The following is a 13,446-nucleotide window of genomic DNA, read 5'->3' as shown; positions in this document are numbered from 1 at the left end:
AATTTGTGATCAAAAAATTGAACGTTGTTTGTGACTGTGTGTCATGACTTTAAAGCAAGGGTGAACTCATTTCCACCCCTTATCTTGGTTTTTAGAAGCTAATATTAGACCTAAGAAACTAATAGTATGACCCTTAGTGTAGTCTCTGTCCATCTTTATCATATTTATCAACTATGACCATTTTTTACATTTGTTATTCATTATCAAAAGAATTACGGTTTAATAAAAGTTTAAAAAGTCTCAAATTAATTAAAAATTTTAAACTATAGTAGAACACGCTAAATTATTAAATTGACTTACACAGAATCCATATTTATTTCTTTTTTATTTAAGAAAAATAATTACATCAATTCAAGAGTTGTTACCTGTTCAACAAAGGGTTTATGTCTAAATAATGGAGAAAACTAATTTGATGGAAGGAACAAGAGAATAATAATAAATTAAAGTCTTTGAAATAAAATATTAAAATACAATACTGTGATTTTGTGAAACGGAACTTCGCTTCATGCCTTTTATCTTGTTGATTTTTATTACAATTTTATCTTTCTAAATATTGAGTAAAATAATATATTTCAAATAATATCTCAAAATTTTAATTTCGGTGATATCTTCTTCCAATGACATAATCTGTAGTGATTTGACATGGATTATAATTATAGTTGGAGTCATAAAATTGATGTGAAGTAGATTGAGTTATGACACTTTATATTGAACCCTAAATGTTTTCGCTTTCACGAGATTAATCATATTTGATTTCTTAAAGAAAATATATAATAATCTCTACAAATTTTAAAACTCAATCATTTAATAATAATTTCATAATTATTTGTTTACATACATATTTATTTATGATACATTAATCTTTATTTAAGAAAATGGAAAATTTATCTTATAATCCTTTTCATTATAAAATTTTCTCTAACTATGTTAACTAATATATGTGTAAGAAGAGGGATAATAACAATCTTGTCCTTGAGGTTTGTACATGTAACAATATAGTCTAAAAAGTTTTTAGTAATTTTCATTCCTTGTTAAATGTTAATGCTAGTACACATTGGTTCTTACTTAGGTTGTTTTTAGGGTAAGCACGGGTAGCGGTAGAACCGGAACAAGAACCAAAACCTACCCAAAACCGGTATTGTGTGAGTAGGTTCCGTTTTCAATTTTTTGGAACCGATACTGTCGTTTCCGGTTCTGATTCTTGTGTGGTGAGACCGGAACCGGAACCTGTAAAAAGGTACCCTGTTTGGAACCTGTAAGGGGCAGCTGGTTTGAATCTATTTTAGAACCTGTTTGGAACCTATTTTGAAACCTATTTTAGAACTTGTTTTGGAACCTTTTTTGAAACCTAGACTACAATGAATATTTGTGAAATGTGAATATGAAGGTTTCTATATTTTACATATAAACAAATTTAAAATAGAAAAAGATAAATTTTTAGAATATCTAATTAAATAAATATACGAATACAATTAAACTTATTACATATAAATTACACCATATTAAAAGCTTAATATATTATAACATTAATATTAAAGTTTTGATTAATTAAGTGAATAATTGGAATTATGATCCAATTAAAAAGTGTTTTACATTTTTAATGTTATTAAAAAAATTATTTTTGAATAAAATAGTATATTGATTGAGTAATAATATATTTAGTTATTTACTTCAATTATCAAGTTCTAAGTATATTTTATAAATTAGTATTAATTAATTATATAGATAAATTGATAAACATTAATAAATTTAATTACTAGTTAAGTATCATACTTAATCAATTATAACATTACATTTAGTTAAATGATTACTTAATTAATTAAATTTTATAATATTACTTAATTGATTTATAGTATAATTAATTATAAATTACATAATTGATTACTACTTAATTAATTCACTATAAGTTATAACATTAGTATATTAGTATTTTAAATAATTAGAAATTTAATTAATTATAGCATTACATTATAGATTTATAGTATATTATTTAGTCGTTATAACATTTTATTATAACATTAATATAAATTTAATTAAATGATTAAAAATTTAATTAATTATAATATTACATTAAAAATTTATAGTATGATTACTTAATAGTTAATTCACTTAACATTACATTATAGTATGATTATATAATTAATTATAACATTACTATTAAATAATTACTTAATTGATTATGATATTATATTATATAATATACTAATTACTAATTTACTACATAATACTTAATTAAAGTATTAGAAATTTATTAATTACAATATTACATTATAAATTATAGTACGATTATGTATTAATTGTAACATTACATTATAATTAAATGATTACTTAATTAATTATAATATTCTATTATAAACAAATTAATTATAATATTATATTAAAGACTTATAGATAATTACTTAATTAATGGTAACATTTCACTATTTCATTATAGTATGATTAGTTGATTACATAATTAATAACATTACATAATTAGATGATTATTTAATTGATTATGACATTATATTATAAATATTATTATAACATTTACATTACATTATATTATGATCACTTAATTATTATAGTATTACATAGTTAAATGATTACTTATTAGTTATAAATTTATATATCACATTATAAACATTAGTAATTTACTACATTATTATTTATTAAATTACTTAATTAAATTATTAAAATTGTATTATATAATATATATATAGATAGATCTGTAATCTGATTACTTAATTCACTATAACGTTAGGTATGATCACATATTAATTATAACTTACATAATTAAATGATTATTTAATTAATTATGAGTTATGATATTGGTTTTAAACATTAGTAATTACTAATTTACTACATAAACATTAGCACAATATTTAATTAAATGATTAGAAATTTAATAATTATAACATTACCTTGTAAACATTCATTATAAACATTAATTAACACTTACTAATAGTTAAATAATTACTCAATTAAATTATAACATTATTATTTACATTATATTATGATCACTTACTTAATTATAACATTACATAGTTAAATGATTACATAATTGTTATATTTATAACATTACATTTAAACATTAGTAATTTACTATATTATTACATTATTTAATTAAACGATTAAAAATTTAATTTTATAACATTACCTTATATATTTATATAGGATTACTTATACACTTCTATTATAACCATTAGTATATTAATTAATGATTTGAAATTTAATTAATTATAATTTAAATTATAGATTTATAGTATGATTACTTAATTCATTATAACATTACATTATACTATTATAGTATGATCATATAATTAATATAACATTACATAATTAAATAATTACTTAATTGATTATGACATTATATTATAACATTAGTTTAATTTTAATTTACACAATACTTAATAAATATTTGAATTTTATTAATTATACATTACATTATAAATTTATGGTATGATTACTTAATTAATTATAACATTCTATTAATAATATTACAATACTTAATTAAATGATTAACAATTTAATTAATTATAATATACATTAATTAAACCCTAAACCCAAATAGTATATTTGTTAGGGGTGTATTTATAAACTTTTAAGGTATTTTTGTTATTTTTTAAACTAAGAGGGTAATATTTTTACAGGGTACCCCGGAAGGAACCGGAACCTGCATTTAGGTTGCAGTTCTTGAATTGAAGAACCTGTATAGTGCGGTTCTGATTTTTTTTTTTGGGAATCTGCACTGTGCGATTCTAGTTATGGTTCCCCCGGAAAATGGAGGGTTCGGAACCGCTCACCCCTGGCCGTTTGTTGATAACACTATAATAGGACCAAACGTGGCTGATGTGGATTGAAATGTAACTAAAAATTCTAACAGATTATTAACCAAACCTAAGGATGAAATTGTTATTTTCCCCTAAGACGACTTCTTCTATTTCAAGATTTGACTTAAAGCAACTTGTAATTATTACAGTCTTGATGTAGTAAATATTGTTCAAGTAGTTACAACTTCAAAACTCTCACATTTATGGGTCCAGGTAATACAGTATTTGACAGTGATAACTTTATAGTTTAGAATATGGGTAAGTTAAAAAAAAAAAAAAAAAAAAAAAAAAAAAAAAAAAAAAAAAAGGGTCTTACTAAATCATCCTTAACTCATGAAATAAAAAAATCGTCACAAGACTGTCTCATCACATTAGTATAATGATTTGGAAAAATTGTGTTTTTTTTTTAAGAAAGAGAATGTTAAAATTGAAACGGGTTTAAGGTTAATAAATGTCGTCAACTATAATTGGAGAGCATAGGGTTCAATTAAAAAAGTAAAATCTTCCAATTTTAAAGCCGATGAAACTTTATCTTGAATTCTAATTTTTTTTTTAATTCCTCCATTAAAATTCATTACAAATATTTCATAGCATAACAAAATTTTTCAACAATTTGTCAAAAAAAAAAAAAAAAAAAGAAAAAAGAATCCCCTTCAAATAAGACAATTGAGAAAAAAAAATAAACATGAGATTTTTTCTTAATCGGGCTTCGGCTGGACCATAAAGCCCAGCCCATAAAAGAAAAAAAACCCTAATGGGGGTATCCACGTCACGCGAGGGTTTCTAAACCGCATATACCTCTCTTACTATATCTACTCAACTTCGTATCCTACACACTCCCTGTTTTTCTCTGTCGCCGCCTTCAACCTCAAGGTTCGTTCTCTTCCTCTCCTCTTCTCCTTTCTCTTCTCGTCTTTTTTTTTTTTTCTTTTTCTTTTTCTTATTATCATCGCAAAAACAAATCGTTAAGTGTTTTAATATCTGCTCGTTTTAACTGTAAACTGATTCGATTCGTTTTTACTAACTTTTTCTCGATTGATCTGCGTGTGTCTATGTATCACGTGCTTCTGTGCTTAAAACTGAGCTTCTGATTGAGTTTTGTTTAAGGTTTTAGTGTTGTTTAGTTTGATTTTCTGTTACTGAAAGCTTTATATAGCTGAGTATTGATGACTGATTGTGTTTAGTAATAATTGGTTGGTTATTTGTTTAGATTTGAAGTTCTCTTCTGGTTTTTCGGGTGGGATTTTTTTTTTTTTTTTTTCGTAATATCTTGGTTTGCTGTGTTGTAATATTTGTAATAGTTGCTGCAAGTAATGGATCTGATGTTTTGTTGATGTTAAAAAAGGGAATACTGATCTGGGTGTGTTGACTTTTGATTTTTTAAAGCAAAAATATTTTTACTTTTGATGCTTGGAGGAGATTGCTTCGAATTTTATTTGAAGATCTCTAATTTTCTGTTGCTCATGTTCATGTTAATGGTAGTATATTTTGGTCTCTTGATTTTGATTGTTATTTCATTAGATTTTGTATTGAGAGTTGTTAAAGTTATCTAGTTGTTCAAGTTTATATTTGTTATGCGTTTTTTTGTTTGTTATAAGCTTTGGTGAGAAAAATAAGTTTTTTAGTATGTTAAAGTTATCTGTTTTTTTACGGGTAGTTGCTTCATGTTGTTCTGTAATTATCTTGTTTTCTGATTCTCACTATCAATATGTTTTTTTTTTTTTTTTTTTTTCCGTTTTGTTTCTTTTTGCGTGCTGGATAGAATTGGTGAACTTTGGTCTTGCTATTCTCGGTTTTTAAATCTCATTTTTTTTATCATTTTGGTGGGCAGGAAAGAATATTTGTTGGTGACATTTAAGGATCAGACAAGATGGTGAAGTTCACAGCTGACGAGCTTCGCCGAATTATGGACTACAAATACAACATCCGTAATATGTCTGTTATTGCCCACGTGGATCATGGTACGAGCTGTTATCCTTTTGGGTATATCTTATTGTTTCTAATGTAGTGTTGCACAGTATGAAATTTGAGTCCCAGGGAATTTATTGTCCCATATTTTGGTTACATATTGATTCTATTTTCCTTTTGGGAAAGGCTGTAATATATTGTATACTCGGTTTACTTTTGTGCTTCTGTGACCTACTTTTCTGAGGAGAGTTCCAGAACCTTCATCTGATGTTTATGTATGATGTAATTGAATTAATAAGTGGATAAGCGGTGAGGAGGTTGGTCATTATGGTCATGCTTGTTGGTCCTCAAAATTTGCTTCTTGAGATGGGGATCATAACCGAGCCTTTTAAAACTTATCCTTAGATGTTGGATGTTTGTTGTGCATCTGTGCTTGTTATCTGCATATTGTCACACATTTTTATTTGTGTAGATCCTAGCCCTGATACATTTCTTGACCTTGCAGGAAAATCAACGCTCACTGATTCCCTTGTGGCTGCTGCTGGTATCATTGCACAAGAAGTTGCTGGAGATGTCCGTATGACTGATACTCGTGCTGATGAAGCTGAGCGTGGCATTACGATCAAGTCTACTGGTATCTCTCTCTACTATGCGATGACTGATGAGGCTTTAAAGAGCTACAAGGGAGAACGCCAGGGAAATGAGTACTTGATCAATCTTATTGATTCCCCTGGGCACGTTGACTTCTCATCTGAAGTTACAGCGGCCCTTCGTATTACTGATGGTGCACTTGTGGTGGTAGACTGTGTTGAGGGTGTCTGTGTCCAAACTGAGACTGTGCTTAGACAGGCTCTGGGTGAAAGGATCAGGCCTGTCTTAACTGTCAACAAGATGGACAGGTGCTTCCTTGAGCTTCAGGTTGATGGAGAAGAGGCTTATCAGACATTCCAAAGAGTGATTGAGAATGCTAATGTCATTATGGCTACATATGAGGATCCACTTCTTGGTGATGTTCAAGTCTATCCTGAGAAAGGAACTGTTGCTTTCTCTGCTGGTTTGCATGGTTGGGCTTTTACCTTGACAAACTTTGCTAAGATGTATGCATCCAAATTTGGTGTTGATGAATCAAAGATGATGGAGAGGCTCTGGGGTGAGAACTTCTTTGACCCTGCTACGAAGAAGTGGACCACTAAGAACACTGGCTCTCCTACTTGCAAGCGTGGTTTTGTTCAGTTCTGCTATGAACCCATTAAGCAGATTATCAACACTTGCATGAATGATCAGAAAGATAAACTCTGGCCTATGTTGCAAAAGCTTAATGTCAACATGAAGTCTGACGAAAAGGACTTGATGGGGAAGGCATTGATGAAGCGTGTCATGCAGACATGGCTCCCTGCAAGTACTGCACTCCTGGAAATGATGATCTTTCACCTTCCCTCTCCTGCCAAAGCGCAAAAGTACCGTGTTGAGAACTTGTATGAGGGTCCCCTTGATGATCAATATGCTAATGCTATCAGGAACTGTGATCCTGATGGTCCTCTCATGCTTTACGTATCTAAGATGATTCCTGCGTCTGATAAAGGTAGGTTTTTTGCTTTTGGTCGTGTGTTCTCTGGTAAGGTCTCAACTGGTTTGAAGGTCAGGATTATGGGTCCAAACTTTGTTCCTGGTGAAAAGAAAGATTTGTATGTGAAGAGTGTACAAAGGACTGTTATTTGGATGGGAAAGAGGCAGGAAACTGTTGAGGATGTGCCTTGTGGTAACACAGTGGCCATGGTTGGTTTGGATCAGTACATCACGAAGAATGCTACCCTTACTAATGAGAAGGAAGTTGATGCTCATCCTATTCGAGCAATGAAGTTTTCTGTCTCACCTGTTGTTCGTGTGGCCGTTCAGTGCAAAGTTGCATCTGATCTTCCCAAGCTCGTTGAAGGTCTTAAACGTCTGGCCAAGTCAGATCCTATGGTTGTCTGTTCCATTGAGGAGTCTGGAGAGCACATCATCGCTGGTGCTGGTGAACTCCACCTTGAGATCTGTTTGAAGGATTTGCAGGATGATTTCATGGGTGGTGCTGAGATTATTAAGTCGGATCCTGTTGTGTCATTCCGTGAGACTGTCCTTGAGAAGTCTTGCCGCACTGTCATGAGTAAGTCCCCCAACAAGCACAACCGTCTCTATATGGAAGCCCGACCATTGGAGGACGGTCTTGCTGAGGCAATTGATGATGGTCGTATTGGTCCTAGGGATGATCCTAAGGCTCGTTCTAAGATCCTTTCCGAGGAGTTTGGTTGGGACAAGGATCTGGCCAAGAAAATCTGGTGTTTTGGTCCTGAGACAACTGGCCCTAACATGGTTGTGGATATGTGTAAGGGAGTTCAGTACTTGAATGAAATCAAGGATTCTGTTGTTGCTGGGTTTCAATGGGCATCAAAGGAAGGTGCATTGGCTGAAGAGAACATGAGAGGTATCTGCTTTGAAGTCTGTGATGTGGTTCTTCATGCTGATGCCATTCACAGAGGGGGTGGTCAGGTCATTCCAACTGCTCGTAGGGTTATTTATGCTTCCCAGCTAACAGCCAAGCCTAGGCTGCTTGAGCCTGTGTACCTGGTTGAAATCCAAGCTCCTGAGCAGGCCCTTGGTGGTATTTACAGTGTTCTTAACCAGAAACGTGGTCATGTCTTTGAGGAGATGCAGAGGCAAGGTACCCCGCTTTACAACATCAAGGCATACCTCCCTGTTGTTGAGTCATTTGGATTCTCTGGCACTTTGAGAGCTGCAACCTCAGGACAGGCTTTCCCACAATGTGTGTTTGATCACTGGGATATGATGTCGTCTGACCCACTGGAGGCGGGATCACAGGCTGCACAGCTTTGTACTGATATCCGTAAGAGGAAGGGCTTGAAGGAGCAGATGACCCCACTGTCAGAATTCGAAGACAAGCTGTAAGCAGCGTCTTTTTTTTGGCAAGGGATTAAGTTGCTGGCAAACTATTTAAAGCAGAAATTTTGCTGCCCTTGATTTTGTTTTGTTACTTTATATCGTTATATTTAGTATCCGTGTGTTCTATTGTAGTCACCGAAACTTGTGTTTATTTTGGTTTTAAGAGCTCTTCTTAGAGGAACAATGAGTAATGTTTTACCGTGTTATATTAGTCTGCTGTTTTGAACTATATTTCTTCCAATGACATTTCAGTTTTTGATGTTCAGATAATGTCTCTTAACTATTTTCTGTGTTTTGGAGGTGGGTGCTTTTATTATTTTGGATGTTATGATGAATGTCGATTGCAAGTAGTAGGAGCTTTCAAAGATTAAATTGGTAAATGTTGGTTCATTTCCTAGCTGTGCTGTGATCGTTTATTTATTTACTGTTCTTAATGCCGTAAATTGATGGTGATTGTTGTGGTTGCCATTATGGGTAATCTTGAAGGGGAACAATTTTTCCTTGCAATATAATCATGTTCTATGATTTGAGTGGCCGTTTCCTTGGTGGGATTTGTTTGATATGTCGGAATTCTGATTTTGAAGTTTTTAAAGTTAATCAAAGCTCTCAAAAGTTTGGCAAGTAAATAGATATCAAATCTTCAAAATCCCGTCTGGGTTCTTTCTGGTTTACAAAAGAAATTTGAAAAGGATGTCTTCCATACAGTTGAATATTTTTTGGAATTTGTAAACATAAAACAAATGATACTCGTTTTCTTCATCATGAATTTCTCACTTAAAAGAGCAAAAGTGCAAATGTAAAACAAATATTGCTTTTGTTCACCAATCACCATGTTTAGTTAAAACTTAAAAGACGGGAAAATTTACTTATGATATTAGTTACTTGTAGCTGAGCCTGAGAATAGATGCCTTGAGTTTATTTTCTAATTAATTCCTACCGAAATATTTGAAATCTTTGTTTTATATTTCGCTAGAACCCTTATAAAATGGACAAAAATATTAGGAAAAGAAACAACTCCCAAGTTCTTTTACCGAAAAAGTTTAGTAAAACAACTTGGAATTTTGAAGACCCTATTCTATCATGAAAATATATCTAAAATTTAGCCCTCAAAATTCTTGTTGCTTACTACTTACCCTATATTATTTCTCTATTAAGTAGTGACCATATTATTGGCCATTCATAATGGGTCATGGACGTTCTTCTTCTTCCTCAATGCCAGAAATTGAGGAACGAAAACAATGCAAAACTAAAGTGGGTGGCGATTGTTTTACATTGTTGAAGAGTTCAAAAGAAGAGGAATAAAGCTGGTTACAAATTCTACTCGCTTGGAAGCGTTGTTTGTGGCTGCAAAATTTGGTGCTGTTTTATTGGAAGAAGTTATAGGATGAAACTAAACCCCCTGAGATTTAATAAAATTACAAGATCCCCCTTGATATTTCAGAAATAACAAAAATTCCCTTTTCGATACTTAGCCTTTAGTACATGGTTAGATTTTATGATATAAAAGGTTCATAAATATTTTACCTAATTGTCCCTCTGCCTTTTATTTTGACACCAAAAATTAAAGATCGAGGTTCTTTTGTTATTTTTATAACCTACAAGGGGATTGTTGATAGTTAATTATACCTAATGGGAATTTATTTTATTAACCCTAAAGAAAATGGTAAAGAGAGAGAAGAAAAGAGAAAACTAAAATGGGTGTAAAAAGAACATTATCTCTGAAGAATATTGAAGAAGAAGCAGAAAAGTGTTAGAGATTGAATAAGGAATTGGAGGAGTTTATACAGAAGAAATTAGGTAGCCTTCTTATACAAAAAAGGTTGTAAGCTAGTAATCTAAGTAAGAATCACAATCATCTTTCATTGCCAGGAAAAAAAAAAAAATCAAAGCAAAATTCATAACAGATAAAGACCATGCAAGAATCAACTTGGAGAAGAATATATCAACGAGTGAAGAAGAGATGAAAATAGTTGAAGAGAGAAAGAAAAAGGGATTTATTTGGGTTGTCGAACAGTGTCTTGAAATATCAAAGATGAGTTTGAGCAAGTGGAAAATGACTGGTAATTCATGTTATTGGAGGGTGGAATGAAGTGAAGAAGAGGAATAAACTTGAGAAAAACCAGAAGATTCAAGTTTGGTCTTTTAGGGTTGATGAAATGCTTTGTGAGAGTGGCAATTACAAGTCCAAGTATAGGATTCATCGAAGCTAAGTGTCATTCACCTAAAACACTGTAATTGTTTAAATTTGCTTTTAAGATTCATCAAAAGATAAGTACCATTCAACGCACATCTATTAACCCAAACTTGTTTTATGAAAACAAAAATTAACCTAGACTCATATTAAACTGTCCTATAATGGAAGCATAAAGAAGACTCCCAAATAACTGCCAAAAGCTAAATTTAGTTAAAATCCAAAATCTGCTCCATATGAACTTCTGTACACTATTGGTTTGAGGCAGTGATATACTGTAAATGCAAAGTTTACATAAAAAGAACACAAAAAGAGAAATTATGAAACTTCCCCTGTTGATACTAAACTGTGTCTATACTTGCTTCTATGAAGGTATCTCATGGAAACTAAAGTATATTCTCCTCTATTTTCACAATGAATATCACTTTTTCTTTGTAATAAGTACTGCTACATGCACATAACATGCGAAGACTTTATTCCATTTTCAGAATTCAGATTTTACAACAATATATTCTGGATTTATTGTTACAATAAAGTTAACACTTCGAATAAAAAAAAAAAAACATACATTTCCAGAACTGAAACCGACAATATTCTCAACAAACATACTCGTACAAACATATCAACTCAAATACAACAACCATGACCAGAAGTGCTTGGTTGCCTCGTGTCTTCCCAAACATCACCTGCTGAAAAAAACAAAAGTAAAAAATTACTAAAATAAGCTTAAAGATAACTAACAATTACAAACAATATCATAATTTCAAAGACATGGTTTAATTAATTCTATGGAATCATGCAATACTGACTAAGAAATATACTTACATTTTTTTTTTTTCATGGATTTCTTCTACCTTCCAGTTCTTCTAACAATATTTTGTACTCTGGCTTCAACCATTCTTACGAGCCACCTAGGTTTACCCGTTGAGAATACAATGTATCCTATGGACAAACCAATCACCACCCCACTTCCATAACCCATCATCGCAATTTTCCAATCAAATTCACTTGAATTATCATCTTCTCCTTCTGAAAATGCAGGTGGTAATTGCGGCCTCGGATCATTGTTGCATTTCGTTGGCAATGGCCTTCCACACAATCCTTTGTTCCGGATGAAGTAATCACTTTCAAATGTCTCAAATTGACCGCCTTGAGGGATGGGTCCCGAAAGTTGATTATGGGAAAGATTTAATAAAGAGAGGAATGTAAGACTTTCCAATTGCACAGGAATTCTTCCACCAAGCTTGTTTGAAGAGAGATCTAATGATTCAAGAGCAATTGAATTCCCCAATGAAGATGGAATATTACCTGTTAGGCTATTGTGAGCAAGATTGAGCACTATGAGTGATTTGAAGTTTCCAAGAATTTCAGGAATCTTTCCCTCAAAATTATTGTGTGACAGATCAATGGATGTAAAAATCGTTAGTATCCTAGTCATTTCAATATCCCGCCCTTTCATTGTCACAACTACGGAATCTTTATAATAATCATCTCCAATATATCTGACGTCAGATTCATTATTCGAAATAAGCATCATTGCTCCCAAATTTTCAAACAAATTTCTGGGCAAAAAACTTTTGAATTCATTGTGAGAGAGGTCTAGAATCTGCAAGTTGGAGAAATGAAATAGAGTTTTGGAATCCTGTATGGGACCATAAAATTTATTAGACCTCAAGACAATAACTTTCAGATTCCAAAGAGTTCCAAACCAATAAGGAAATATATCACTTATCTTGTTATTTCCGACATTCATAACCTCCAGTTGGCTACAATTTCCCAAGGATCTAGGCAAACGCCCTTCCAACTCATTTCCACTTAGATCAAGACTCACCAACGAACTTCCATTTGCAAATGTATCAGGAATGCTACCGTGAAGATTATTCTTCTGCAGGTGCAACATAACAACCCCCATGTTCCCGAAACATTGTGGAATTCTTCCATACAAATTGTTATTAGACAAGGAAAGATACTCAAGGGAACTCAAATTGCAAATAGGTGGTGGATCAAAAAGTGATCCTTGGAGCATGTTGTTTGAAAGATCAAGAGTTCGAATATCCCTCCAAGGATGATCCTCTATATACGTCAGGAAATTTTGGGAAAGATTCAGATAATCCAAATTCTTAATTCCTCTCGACTCAGATTTCAAAATCCGACCCTGAATTTTATTGTTGGAAAGATCTAAATACTCCAAATTCTCTAAGGTTCTCAAGTTACTGGGGAATTCACTTATGTTGCAAAAAGACATTGTGAATGATTCAAGATTGGATGAGGTATTTTTGACACGGTTGTTGGAACTAAATGATAATAGGCTATTATATGAAAGAGAAATCCACTGAAGGTTTGTCAGTTGTAGTAATATGTCCAACTGGAGAGTGCCACTGAAGTTATTTGATGAAAGATCAAGATGAGTGAGTTTCACAATTTAAACATGGAACTTGGAATTGAACCACTTATCTTATTATTACTCAAATCAACATCAGACAATGAATTAGACGGCTCGAATTGTTCAATAGGAGCGGAGAATGTATTATCACTGAGTCGTAAAGTCTGCAAAGATGGCAAACTGAACAACTCCGGTGGTACTTTACCGCTGAGAAA

General features: G+C 31.8%; 3 protein-coding genes across 4 annotated transcripts in view; 1 reads left to right on the top strand and 2 right to left on the bottom strand.

Moving 5' to 3' along the window:
* Positions 1–5,619: 5,619 nt before the first annotated feature.
* LOC116113228 (elongation factor 2) lies at positions 5,620–8,922 on the top strand. 2 transcript variants are annotated; one of them, XM_031399380.1, is made up of 3 exons: positions 5,620–5,770; positions 6,223–8,666; positions 8,699–8,922. In XM_031399380.1, exons 1-2 carry the CDS (start codon positions 5,680–5,682, stop codon positions 8,661–8,663), a joined length of 2,532 nt encoding a protein of 843 aa, XP_031255240.1. In that variant the 5' UTR covers positions 5,620–5,679; the 3' UTR covers positions 8,664–8,666; positions 8,699–8,922. The 2 variants fall into 2 exon arrangements, with proteins under 2 accessions (XP_031255240.1, XP_031255239.1); XM_031399379.1 differs by having other exon boundaries at positions 6,223–8,922.
* Positions 8,923–11,698: 2,776 nt separating this feature from the next.
* LOC116113233 (receptor-like protein 19) lies at positions 11,699–13,093 on the bottom strand. Its single transcript, XM_031399383.1, has one exon. The coding sequence runs from the start codon at positions 13,091–13,093 to the stop codon at positions 11,699–11,701; it is 1,395 nt and encodes a 464-aa protein (XP_031255243.1).
* A 170-nt stretch (positions 13,094–13,263) lies between these two features.
* Positions 13,264–13,446, bottom strand: part of LOC116113232 (receptor-like protein 9DC3) — a 6,084-nt gene continuing 5,901 nt past the window's right edge. Inside the window, exon 3 of the mRNA XM_031399382.1 lies at positions 13,264–13,446. This exon is cut by the window's right edge and continues 426 nt beyond it. Within this exon, the coding sequence (XP_031255242.1) occupies positions 13,264–13,446 (183 nt within the window).

The sequence above is a fragment of the Pistacia vera genome, unplaced genomic scaffold, assembly GCF_008641045.1.
Source record: "Pistacia vera cultivar Batoury unplaced genomic scaffold, PisVer_v2 Contig676, whole genome shotgun sequence".
Lineage (NCBI taxonomy): Eukaryota > Viridiplantae > Streptophyta > Magnoliopsida > Sapindales > Anacardiaceae > Pistacia > Pistacia vera.
This window is presented reverse-complemented; position numbering and strand designations above follow the sequence as displayed.

What these genes read in the sequence shown, in the direction of transcription:
- LOC116113233 (XM_031399383.1), bottom strand. Translation starts at nt 13,093, where the DNA reads ATGTCTTTTTGCAACATAAGTGAATTCCCCAGTAACTTGAGAACCTTA.
- LOC116113228 (XM_031399380.1), top strand. Translation starts at nt 5,680, where the DNA reads ATGGTGAAGTTCACAGCTGACGAGCTTCGCCGAATTATGGACTACAAA. An exon ending in TATTGCCCACGTGGATCATG is followed by an intron (nt 5,771 to 6,222) that starts GTACGAGCTGTT and finishes TTGACCTTGCAG; the next exon opens with GAAAATCAACGCTCACTGAT.